The 13,378-nt window shown below is 29.5% G+C and overlaps 2 protein-coding genes across 4 annotated transcripts in view; one reads left to right on the top strand and one right to left on the bottom strand.

The window, feature by feature from the left end:
* The window catches only part of LOC127704726 (vacuolar protein sorting-associated protein 26B-like), a 28,727-nt gene extending 16,674 nt beyond the window's left edge, over window positions 1-12,053 (top strand). The window contains exons 6-9 of the mRNA XM_052208927.1: window positions 1,776-1,882; window positions 2,925-2,993; window positions 4,725-4,867; window positions 6,204-12,053. Of these exons, the coding sequence (XP_052064887.1) occupies window positions 1,776-1,882; window positions 2,925-2,993; window positions 4,725-4,867; window positions 6,204-6,422 (538 nt within the window). The 3' untranslated portion in view covers window positions 6,423-12,053. The remainder of the gene's footprint in view (window positions 1-1,775; window positions 1,883-2,924; window positions 2,994-4,724; window positions 4,868-6,203) is intronic.
* Window positions 1-13,378, bottom strand: part of LOC127704734 (U1 small nuclear ribonucleoprotein A-like) — a 1,100,970-nt gene that overhangs the window by 37,170 nt on the left and 1,050,422 nt on the right. The window lies entirely within an intron of this gene.

Raw genomic sequence — 13,378 nt, 5'->3', positions numbered from 1 at the left:
AAAATTTATTTCCTCTTGGTCCGTATAAAAATAAGATATATGGAACTTGCAATAGTCCGTCGAGAAACTACAGGTGCAGGTAAAGGCATTGTCAGACAACGTATGCATAATTATCTTATTTACTTAGAATCCCCCATTTGTTTAATGAAAGATCACAAAAATGTATAAAGCATATTTATAAATTAAGTAATGCCATTGGAATTCTAATGCAACATCGTTTGTAACGTTCATTTTGATTGGATAACGTCACCAATTTTCATGGCAACAATTCACAATTGATGCTATGAAATCTTAGGTGCAAGCGCAGATGATGTATGACAGATTTTAAACGTATGATTTGACATCGTTTTCTGTCAGTTTCATTAGAATGGAGATAACAATATTATATCTTAAGCTCCGACGGCATCAATTATTGATTTGATGGTCGCATATACTATTTTACTGGCTCTGCTAACAAGTCACCAGTAAACTTAATTTGCGACCATCAAATCACCAATTGATGCCGTCGGAGCTTAAAATACAATACAGTTATCTCCTAACAGTTGTCTTCCTTTGACAAGTTTCTCTTTAGTTGATTAAAGGGAGATTACTCTCCTAGTTCTTTTCCCCTGCTTTGTTTTATTTGTGATCTTTCAGTAAGTTTTATTTTGACATTTCACTGTAGTCTTAATCTTGCTTTTATTGTTTGTGTAAATTTGAATGTTGATTTCGGAAAGTAAAATAGATTATAGAGAAAAGTTATCTAATCTTATTGCTGTTATTTTACTTTTTGAAATTGAGAGGATAGATGTTGATAAATTGAAACATGAGTGTATAAAGAAACATTTTTATTGAAATTCTGGCGATGAATTATTTCTCTTCCAATCTTTTTTTTTATCAGTTCTAGCTTTTTTTAGAATTGATATAAAGTTATCTTACTTTGTGTGGAGAAAAATTTGTCACACTGATTTTGATATCAGATCTGTTATTTGGAAAAAAAATGTGCCAAATTAAAGCCTTTAAAATGTACAAACATATATAATGAAATTGTTAAATCTATGATTTGTTTATAATTGACTTCATCATTCCAGACACTCTGGAGCTGATATAAAACAAAAATTTGTTTCTTGTGTTGATGAGCAAACATCTCATGTTTCATTAATAACATTTAAACACAAAAATGTAACTGTACTTTGTTGTGTATGATAAATTGATATAAGTAGCTAGAAATTTCACAATATTTAATTTTTCATCCTTGATTTTACTGCACACACACAGGCAAACTTTGTTGTAGCGTATTTATAAATTTTATATGTTCAGTGTGATGTTGATTAAAGACAACAGTTTGTGAGCTTAAATAAACAGCATTAATATAATGCCACACTAATTAACATTTAGCTCTTCGGATTTCTGTTAACAAAAATTTGGAAAAAAAAGAGTCTATGATGAAAAATTGTTACCGTGAACTTCCTGCATTTAGAATTCTGGGACTCATTCTCATTTTTCATTTAAAAAAAAATTAAAGATAAAAAAAAAACTAGCTGCTTTTACCTTCATTTATATAAATACTTGAAATGGCTATTTAGAAAAAATATGATTCTCTCATACTAAAACTCTTACTCCCTTCCAAATTAATGTCGTCCCCAAAATGTTTTCCAAATATCCAAAGAAAGAAATTATGTTGATGTCCCATTATTCAATGTGGGCATTATACAAAGTTCACAACAAAGTTTGCTGTGGTTTTTCTGTGTAATTTTATTTTCGTCTTTCTATTTTGTTCCATTTTATTTCCATAGGTATCATTTAAAAGATGTAATAGTTGGAAAGATTTACTTTTTATTAGTACGAATAAAAATTAAACATATGGAGTTACAAGTCATCAAAAGAGAGACGACAGGAACAGGTAGATTGTGCAACAAGGCAGTTAATGTAAAATGAAAATTGGGGATAGGATAGGGATAATGAAAATTTGGGACGGGATAGGGATTTTAAGGTGAAGGTTAAGGATTTTGGATCTTTGAAATAGGAGAATTTACAGGGAAAACCTAATGGTCTGAAAAAATTATTGAAATTGTTTGCATTTTAATGAATCAAAAAGAAAATCATGACTGAGGTCAATAACTACAATTTTTAATTATACTCTCATAATCAGATACAAGACATTAATTGAGATGGCCACCTTTTAAACATTGCTTCTGAAAACTCAACCTTAGCATCTAGGAAAATAAAGAGACCTGGAAAACAGGGGAGAGAAACCAATTGATAAACATCAAGCCAGGGAAGAACACTACAAATATATTTTTGATTTCTGTTAAAATGTAGATTGTATATGAGATTGTTTTGTATGTCACTAAATGTTGTTAGTATGCAAACATTAAAGATGAAACATGTCAGTCCCATCATGTCACCACTTGTTTACTTTAATAAATTATTTATTTTTTGGAAACAAAATACCATTTCATGTTTTTAATTTATTAAAAAAAAAACTTTTAAGAAATAAAGATATTCAAAATTTGTATATGAATTACGTATGAATGTTTACTGCTACTTTATTAAGGACTGCAGTGTATATTGTAACATGAACTAAGGGAGCAGAAAAATGTCCCAAAGAACAAACTTGATTCTACAAATACCTTGTGTCTTCCTTTTCACCAGTTTATTATTATAACATAAAGTACTGTATCATGTTAACAGACTAGTCAGCTATTTTGATATGAAGTTTGAAACAATGAAGTTTTGATTTTTAACTTTATTTTGAATTCGTTCTTTTTATGACCCACATTTTAATTTTTTAAATAATGAAAAAGAAAGTAATTGGTGTATTAATTCATGAAACAAAATCCCTAAGCACTTTTACAAAAAACAAATAAGAGGTCTTTAATGCCATTCTTCATCTCAAAATTCTCAATGAAAGTAAAAGTCTATTTTGAACATGTTCTTTTTAGGACCTAACACATACAATGAAAATGAAACTATAGCCAAATACGAGATAATGGATGGGGCACCTGTCAGAGGTGAGTTTAATCTATTACTGTAAAAGTACTTTTCTTCGTGGGTATCTATTTTCGTGGTTTGAGCAAAAGTTACATGTTTGTGGGTTTTTAAATTCATGGATTTTAATTTTCTAAAAAAAAAAATCTAGTTAAGAATTTGGAGCCATCAGAAACGAAGGTTCTTGAAAATAATCCTATGTTGTTTTATAATGATTTGCAGACATTTCAAAATAAGGTGTTCATTTTCATTTACTTGTTCGTCTTTCATAACTGACAACATTCAACATATATTTTAAATAATAATAATTTTCGGAAATAAGCTGATTTATCTATGCTTACAAATTGCCTCAATTCAAGGATTATTGCAAAGTAAACATATTAATTGTTGAAGATGTGTAATCAGAAGTGATGACACTAATTAACCCGAGATCAAATGATCAACAGACTAACGATCATCAAAGGTGTTGATTGGGACATTAACATGTCACTTAAAGAAAACGGTAACATAAACAAATGCTATAAATGTAATTTGAATTGTAGAATTAATTCTTATGAAAAGCAAGCCCAATATGAAATTATTTTTTGTCTGTATGAGAATAATGAGGAGTTAAAATGAGCACTATATCATCACCGTTATTCTAACTTACATCGATAAAAACTGGTTTTTCATGAGAATTAGAATGTTAAACGTCGTACAATTTATGTTTTTAAAAGGTTAGATTGGTAAAATCCTGCCTGAAGTTGTATATATAGTTCATAGTGTGTTTGCTGATTTTTGATGTATTCTCTTAGATTATAAGCTCGTATCCATGCAGTCAAACCTACATGAGGATTTTTCCATTTCTTGATTTGGGCAACAGTTGTTATATTTTGTTGGACACTTAAATTCATGGATAAAGCCATCCACGAAAACCACGAAAATTGGTACCCCACGAATAAAAGTACTTTCACAGTAACTTGATATACCTTGTATAAAGTAATAATTCATTTAAGTTAGAAATATTGAAAAGTTTGCTTGGATTTATAAAAAAATGCACATACTTGTTACAAAGTAAAACTATTATTTTGAAGCACATTAGTTTGTTTGAAATTTGCAGAAAATCACTGTAAAGATTGTGATTTTATTAAAAGTAAAGTAGTGAAATGTTAAAGCTAAGATCTAAACTTCTGAAAATATAAATCTCATGTCTTCATATTTAGGGGGCTTATGAAATTTATTAAAAAATGTATGCTCTGTTTCCTAGGAAGATGATTTCTACATGTGTATATGATTATTTCTTAATGGTTGTGAGCTGACACTTGTATAGATAGTCTATACATGTACAATTATTTCTTTTAGTCCAGTATCTGTGTCCTTGTCATAGTCATAATTCTACCGTTTATGATTATGAACTCATCACAGTTTCAGTGTTATCTGTTGTGAAGAAATTTAGTATAGATATATATTACTTCTTGTTGCTGATCCCATTGGTCAGCAACTTGTTTTTTGAGAATAAAAATTTATGCAATTATTTCTAAGTGGTTATGAGATGACATTCTCAAGAGTTCAGTTCAATACATATATATTGAACAGCTATAGGCTATATTCATTAAGAATAGGAGAATCAATACCTTTAACATTATTCTGAATGGCTATGAGCTTACTTCTCCTGGCTCAGTGTATTCTATTTTGGAGGAAAATTGTTATCAATACAATTATGTCTGAGGGTTATGAGCTGGTATTCTCATGGTTCAGTATTTTCTGTTTTGTAGGAGAATCAATACCTATACGATTATTTCTGAGTGGCTATGAGCTGACACCTACGATGAGGGATATAAATAAGAAATTTTCTGTCCGATATTACCTCAATCTGGTCTTGGTTGATGAAGAAGAAAGAAGATATTTCAAACAACAGGTATTACAAGATAGTTCTGAATATGTAGCTTAATTTATGAGCTGTTTGTATCCTTTTTATTACTGTGTTGCAAGTCAAACTTTAAGTAAAGGAAATATTGAGTGCTAGTAAGCTTATAGTATAGTGAATATTGAGTTGTCAGATGGGCTAGTGGGGAAGATAGGGATTTTTTCTTTTGTTAGCCACTTCTATGGTTTTTAACCCACAGCCTTCAAGTTTTCAAGAATGTTTTTATATACATTGAAAATGTGCACCTCATTACTAACTAGACAGAACAATGTGGTTAATAATTTCGAGTAGTGCGACGTGAGAGCAGCTACAGTTGTTTTCGTGCATAATTTTAGAACCATGTTCCCGTGCATTATTTAAGAACCATACAAACAATGCTTTTAAAATTTTAATACGATTTTACTGACGATGAAATGGAGATCAGGTTTGATATTGAAAATAATCACTATTTCCAATTTGGAGTTATAGTCCTTGATTGATATGGAAATGAAAGTTTATGTTGTATCCATGCATTAACTTGTGAACTCTTTAATCTATGGTTTTCAAATTTTGATATATTGTTACTGATGACAAAATGGAGGTAAAGTTGGATATTGACGATTTTCACTTAAGCTGTTCAGAAGTTATGGTCCTAGATTGATTGGAAACTGGAACTTTATGTCAATTCAGTAGAAATACTTCAAAGAGTTTGATCCAATCCTTTTCAAATTTTGAAATGTTCTGTCTCATGACAAAATGTATGTCAAAACTTTTGTCAATTTTTACATTTACCGATCAGGATTGTTTAAACAATGACAATTGCAGATGTAAGAAAATCTTGGTTACCCTAATCAAAGCATAAAACATGCATGTTGTAGGGACTTAAATCTATAGTTTGCCCCCAGTCACAGGATCTAAAATATAAAAATCTTTACAAATAATGTTGAATCTATAATTGAAGATGTGATAGCTAGCTCTCGGATATTCTTTTAAAAACTATCACAAAATTTGTTTTCCACGTCCTTTTTCTTTCAAACAGTATAGATTTGTACTATGCAATAAAAGAAAACTTTCCACAAAAAGCCTTCCCATGAGATATGTAAAGTTGGAGGAAACAAAATAATGTAAATTAGATATTTTGAAGTATTGATTTTAGTTTGAGCTTACTCTTTTCCAAGTATTAGAAACATACATGTCTCTAAATTGTACAAAATATCAGGACAGGTCATAACATTGTAAAATGTAAATCCTGGTTTCACCAGTTGTTAAGCATCATTGCAAGATGCATATATCAAATTTTTTATAAAATGGGAATCTTAATTATTTGTATTATTTTTTTCATTTACAGGAAATAACTGTGTTCAGAAAAGCTGAGAAAGTTAGAAAACCTGGAGAGAAGTCAGTTTACCAACAAAACCGAGGTCTTCAGTCACATATATCAGACCGTGAACACCAAGCTATTCAAGAACAGAAACAAAGAGAGGCACAACAACAGCAAGAACAGCAAGAACAAACAAACGAACATACAGAAAATGAAGAAGTAGAAAATGAAAATGAAGATGAATGATACATTGTCAATTTATTTAACAATTATGCATACATTGTCTAAAGATCATTTCACAGTCATCATCAGAGAAGTTGTGAGCTGTGTTTATACATTGTTACTCAAAGAACTTGTGGTGTGTGACGTGCGAAATGAATTCAAATTGTGATATAAAATTGAAAGTTTGTGTAAGTTAAATGGTTTTCAATCATTTGAATTTGTCCATATATTGGAAAAAAGAAAGTGGGCTCTTATTTCAAAGTATCCCAAATACTCATCAGTTATATATGTTTCTGACCATATATATAATTATGGTGCCATAATATAAACATTATATGTTAATATATAGCGTAAAGTGACAAACATGTTAATGGGTATTGTAAAGTAACCAAAAAAAAAGTCTGTATAAAAAGATGATTTTAGTCATGTGATAGCTATTATTTGCTGATTCTTAAAATTCAAAGGCAATAAAAAAATTAATTCAATCTTACAATGATATAAGCATGATAAACTACTTTACTGAATGTAAAAAGAATATGAATATTTTATCAAATAAAATTATTCTGGATGAGATAAATATATGTGAACACTCTGGCAAAAACTGAAATAAGGTATTACAAAGGAAATGAAACCTTTCCCTAAAATCAGCTGGTGTTTACATGGCTGTTTAAATTTTTGCATAGTTCACTGATTCCGTGGAAGGCTATTTTCCTTCCTTTACTTATCTACACAGAAAAATGGGTCTAAACTTAAAAAACTTATTTCTTTCGCCAGTCCATTATAGGAATACAAAAAGGGGATTTTTTAAAAATCTTCTTAAAAAAAGGGAGGGAATTCTTGAATTACACAGTAATTTCCATTATATGGATGTAAATGAGTGCTAGTATTAGTGCTATTTGAATGACATTATGAGAAAAAGTTGTATGCATGATTTGAATGGATGTGTGTGAAAGATCTTTTAAATATATATTTAAGCTTCCAAAGTATATTGCAAATTTATGTTTTGTTGTTGTTTTGAAATATACAAACACACTTTATTCACAATTGATTTTTTGTTGAAACAAGCCTGAGAAATGTAGAATTTCTAAATCATATTCTTACAAGTCACTGTTTTGAAACAAATTTCAATGCCATTTTAATGTTGAAAGTATTGTGATAGGTATGCCAATCTTGACTATTTCTTCTATTAAAGCAGCTAAACAGTATGGAGACGAAACATTGTCATGGCTTCAATAGTATAGTCATATATAATTTTTTGTTTTGGAATACCATTTTCAAAGATGATTTTTCACAAATATTTTATTTGTACCTGATAGCTTTGCTAAATTAGAATGTTTTATCATATTTCCCTTCATCTCTTGTCTCTTCAAGAAATCCCCATTAAAGCTTTGTGCATCAAAAACAACTACATCATATTATTTCGAACTGGTTATATTACGGTTTGAAATTGATTGGATGTTTTTATTAATGCAAAATTTCCTGCAGGAAGAGTAATTTTGTTTTTGACTTGGAATTTTTTTAACGCATGCAATATTAAGGGAAAAAAATTTAACACATGCAGGAATTGCAGTATTTAGTATCACCTTATTCTCAGTAAATAAATGCTCACAATACATGTAAATACTGAATTTACAATTTCCACTTGTTATACATAAACATTTTTACATCCATTTTGACATACCGGGGTAAACAAATGTCTGGAATAAATTATATTGAGTTTAGAGTGAAGATGTGTAAGTGTTTGGTTATGAACATGGAATGACTTATGTAGCATATTTGTTAAAATGTTTATAGATTAGGGAGGATGATAGACCAAGTTTATTTAGTACCATTGTATTTTGTGTGATATGTTTCACTTTTCTGTTTGAAATTATTAAGTCAGTAATATTGTCTCACAAAAGTCAGTACATAATTGTAGGTATAAAAAAAATAGTATCTCACACCTGTTTTTAACATGATGGTACAGCTATTTACTAATAACTTTTTAAAATTCAACTTAATTTCTATGTCTACAATTATAATACTTTTTATTAGCGGATATTTGAATTTAAACTTTACTTATACATTCTGCTCTATTTTAGTTGAATAATGTTTGATTAACTTAATCATTGTGGATCAAACAGCAATATAAACTGTTAGCCAACTTGTAATTTGTCAAGTAGTCATGCATAACTTTGATGTTCAAAAATTACATTTTCAAAAGATGAATGAAAAGTGAATGAAACAATGTTGATATAAGATATCTTTATTGAGTTTTATAGTAATTATGAATAATTAACTCATCAGATAAAGAGTAGAAATCTTCTCTATCATTATTTCAGTTAAAAATCTTGAACCATCAACTCTAATGTTTTTAACAATTGTAAAATTATTCAAACTTGATTACTGGTGAAATTTCTGTTAAGTACAATAAGATAAAGATTATGTAAACCTTTATCTTTAAATTTGTTTTGTATTCAATCTGTCTTAAGCAGATAGATAACCTTCAATTCTGCCATTTAAACTGATTTTGTTGTCAATTGTTATTTTATAAAAAGTGCAATGTTTTTTGTAAATATTAATTAACGTTATGTAAATATTGTAATTAGAAAGGTAGATTTTAACACTGAATAGTTACCATGGTTTCCTGTTTAATTTGATTGTGTGTCTATTTATAAGTGCGTGATTCTGTGTATTTCTTGACAATGTATTTGTTACAAAAATTGTGATGCAAGTCTTTTTCACAATATTGACATGACTGGGAAATGGTCCTTCCTCACATTGTCAGTTTTACCTTCATATATTGTATAACGGCTCTGGTTTTGTCCTAGGCAAAGCAAAAACAATTTTTGGTCAGCAACAACTATATTTTCCAATATTAATCGAAAGCACATATCTTAAATAAGCTTCTGACCAATGATTTTTAATTCTTCAAACTTACATCTTGTTACTTCAGTCTTCGCAAAAACATTTCGACTTTCAAGCCTAAAAAGTCTTTCATAGAATTTTATTGATTGTTTGAGGCCAATTTTTCAGAAAATAATTACTGGCTCATTAACATTTTTTACCTGCATAAGCTGTAGGGCTTGTTGTTAATCATAAAAAATCCAGAATCATTCTTTTCCAGTGATAAATGTTAGTTTTTCAAATGCTTGTTTCTAAAAAATTCACAAATTTGTTTATACATCTGTTCATACATCTTTTTGAAAAGCTGTCCCATTTATGCGATTTGGCTAATGTTATTAAAGTTTTAGCCAACTTGATGTGAAGTTCATTTTCATTGAACATACTCACTGAGCGGATTCATTATTGTTCTTTCCATTGGTGAAGGTGAACCACAAATTTAGATTTCACGAGGTACACATTTTCATTATAAGCTTATATGCAGACTTTTGCCAAAATACGAAATCAAATATTCACGTAAATACAATTTTTCCTCCATCCACAAAAATTGGTACCCATGAAAATAGATAAATCTTTCTTATGAATACACCAAGATGAGCTACACAAAATACATTTCGAAAGGATAATGTGACCTATATTTCATGAATCAGCAGTCACATATCAATATTTTATTATAGTTTAGTGCACATTTATTATTGCATCAACTTTCCATCATCAAATACTACAAAATGTGAGGTAATGTACTACATGAGAGAAAGATGTTGTTACCTAGATATCTTCTTTTAAAAATGTTATCATCATAACTGTTCAATCCATTCTTTTATGTTATATTTGAGATAAGCTATAACAAAACTTAACTTGTGAAATATTTGATTATATTTCAAAACCAAATTTATGATACTGGAGCTTTACATCACTTGAAATTTTCCTCCTTTTTCTCCCAAGTATTGATGGAGTAAGATGTCATTATTACCATTTCATGTCAGTATGTGTGAAGAAGAATAAAACCATTGATAATAGACTTGTGAATAAGAAAAAAATTATCTTATTTATCCAAAGATTCTTGTTTTGTTGCTGTTTTCATGTGATGTGTTTATTATTAACGTCAGGAATCAATCATGCAATATTATCAGGGAATGTACAAATATTTTGGGGCTTAAAAGGAAAAATATTAACGACACAAAAATCATCAACAGCATTTTTATTGAAAGTTGCAGTCAAAACCTGTTCAAATAAGAAGTTTAACTGGTACTGTGTACTTAGAATTATTTTGTTGGTTACCAATTTCATGGGTGAAGTTAATCTAGGAATTTGAATATTCAACAAAGTACCCAATTTCGCTAGGCTTTTATGATACCATAAAGTAAAATATCCATGAAAATTTGATTTGTCCTCAATCCATGTAAGTTGATACCCATGAAAATAAATTAATCCACAGTATTGCCTAAAAAACCTTGTTTACAGGACAAGCCATAGATTTAAAAAAAATAAAAGGCATAGCTATTGTATAACAAAGGGCATTATGAGAAAATATCACTTCATATACAATGACAAATCATTAGATAGCTACTAAAGTGTTGATTTCATGTGGATTTTAAATTAAGCAGGCGTTATATACAATTCTATAACATTATTTTGCATTGTAATTATAGCATTAAGTGTTTACTCTGTTAGAGTAATTCACTTTACGGAAAAGGTCGGGATAAAAAAAAAATGCAGCCAGATTTTAACTTGGGTTAAATGAAACCAGAGGACTAACATGGTTCAAGAATACTGTAAATTCAGAAATTATTGTGAGGTTTTTATTAATGCGAATAATGCGACTGGGTGTATATCGCAATAATAAGAACTCGCATTCTGATATCTGTTACATATATCTTTATGCAGATTTTCCTGAAATCGCAATATTTAATCTCACATTGTTGTCCATTCTTTAAAAATCGCAATAATAAATGTGCGCAATAATTTCTGAATTTACAGTACATAACTTTCAGTGTGCCAATGGTTGTATCTTATTTTTAAATATTTATAAGACATGAATTGAATTTTGTGATTAAAACCTTGTAAGAAATAAGAAAAAATACAATTTCAATTCAACATTGATATATATTTGTAAATGAATTATATGTATTTCTTCAGGTTTTGAATCTTTCTGGACTTCTCAATACTTTGACTTGTCATGATTTTTTGGCATCCGATATTCCCAAGACAGAATTTTTAACTGTGAACTGATAATGGACTAAACCTCCCCTAATCATTATTTGAAAGCAGTTAAAATTAACGGATAAGAATATGAAATTTACAATGCCCACGTATGTTTAAAATAATGAATCATAAATAGTAAAACTAAAATGACATTAGTGTATTGAAATTACATGATATATTAGTAAAACAGGAAGAAAATTATTATGTACTTGAGAGAAAACAATTTAGTCCATATTTTAAAAATGATTAACAGATCAAAGTTTTTATAAATTCTTGGTGATTAGATTCTGGCAGTTTTAGCTGTATAATTCATTCTCCATTTCATAACTTATTAAGTTGACATGAGGAGAGGTTTTTGGCCATTTCTCCTTCTGAATCAAGCCCCTGATATAATGTAGAAATATCACCTTATTGAATTATTTGTGCATAATGATAAATGTGATGTTAACCATTCCATGTGTTGTTGTTACAGAATGTGTGATGAAGGTAACTCATGCTTGTTTTCAAATGAATGTTAATTTAATACACTTGTATAAGAATATGTGTTATTAAATGTGGAAATATCCATTGAAAGAGTTATTTTTTATATGAAAAAATCAGAAATGTCAAGACGCTGTCATACCACACCATATAGTACATATATGACAGCAATAATTAAAATGGTACAAGAACTGTATGATACTGATCAGCTGGTTCCCTGGGTATGAAGGCCATTTTTATGCTCATCAGGGTTAATGATACGAGGTCAAGTCATGTGAACCTTGCATGAAGTTTATATAGACCTTGCAAGGAATCTATCTCCAAATATATTTCTTGTATTACATGTACTCATAAATGAGAAATTTACATGACAAAAAAACTATAGCTGCTTCGCTGAAGGTAGAAGTAAGTTTAGTAATTGCTCGACTCTGTCCTTCTGAAATAAATCTTTCATCTTGTTTTCATGTCTACTATGAAAGGGAATGATTTCATATTTGGTCTGCAGCTTTATAATGTTGAGTTGTAGCAAGTAAGCAATTTTTTCATCTGCCATGTAGCCACTCCTTTATGCCGATATTTTGAAATTTTACAAAACTCTTTGTACAAGGAAAAATTCATTCAAAATTATCTTGTCTTCTATGAAAGGAAATGATTTAATATTTGGTATGCAGCTTGATAATGTTGAATTGTAATAAGTAAGCAATTTTTACATCTTCTGTGTAGCCGCTACCACTTTGCCAATAGTTTTGACATTTTACAAATCTCATTGAGTACAAGGAACATTTTCATCAAAGTTTTCTTGGCATTAGTAAAAGGGAATGATCAGTTATTCTCCAGTAAAGATATGAAGATAAAGAACAGCAATAAAAGCGTTTGTTTTTTCTATTACCGGTATATGACCTCAACCAATTGATTGCAGCGAGGAAGGTCCAGACCTGTATTTGTCTTGTAAGCAATTGCTGAACCATGAAAATGAGGTCAAGGAAAATGAACACATGACAGACGGAAACTTCATAACATAATGCATTTTCATACAAGGTATGAAGCATATAGGTCTTGTACATTTTTCAATATTTAAAGCTTTGTATAAAAAGTTTACGCTGTTGTTGGATTTTAATCCCTATGTTACGAATTCTGAGACAGGACCTAGATAAGCAAAGGAGGAAAGTTAAGTACACAAAAAACTGGCAAAGCCCTACCAACTTTTGTGCTTGTACACGTGGGGCTATCTGGACAATATGTTGTTTATTGTTGTTTGGGAATCAAGTGTTAATGGTTGATATGATCTGTTGTACTGGCTATTCCTATTTTTCCTTTCAATGTATTATTATTATCAGAGGAAAGATAAGTAAATATAATTAAGATTGCAGGATAAAAAAATTGGTGTTTGTTTTTTTAGCTTCATTTGGTAG

This window comes from Mytilus californianus, unplaced genomic scaffold, assembly GCF_021869535.1.
Source record: "Mytilus californianus isolate M0D057914Y unplaced genomic scaffold, xbMytCali1.0.p SCAF_6, whole genome shotgun sequence".
In the NCBI taxonomy this organism is placed as follows: Eukaryota; Metazoa; Mollusca; class Bivalvia; order Mytilida; family Mytilidae; genus Mytilus; species Mytilus californianus.
Note: the sequence above shows the minus strand (reverse complement) of the source record. Positions and strands in the feature narration are given on the sequence as shown.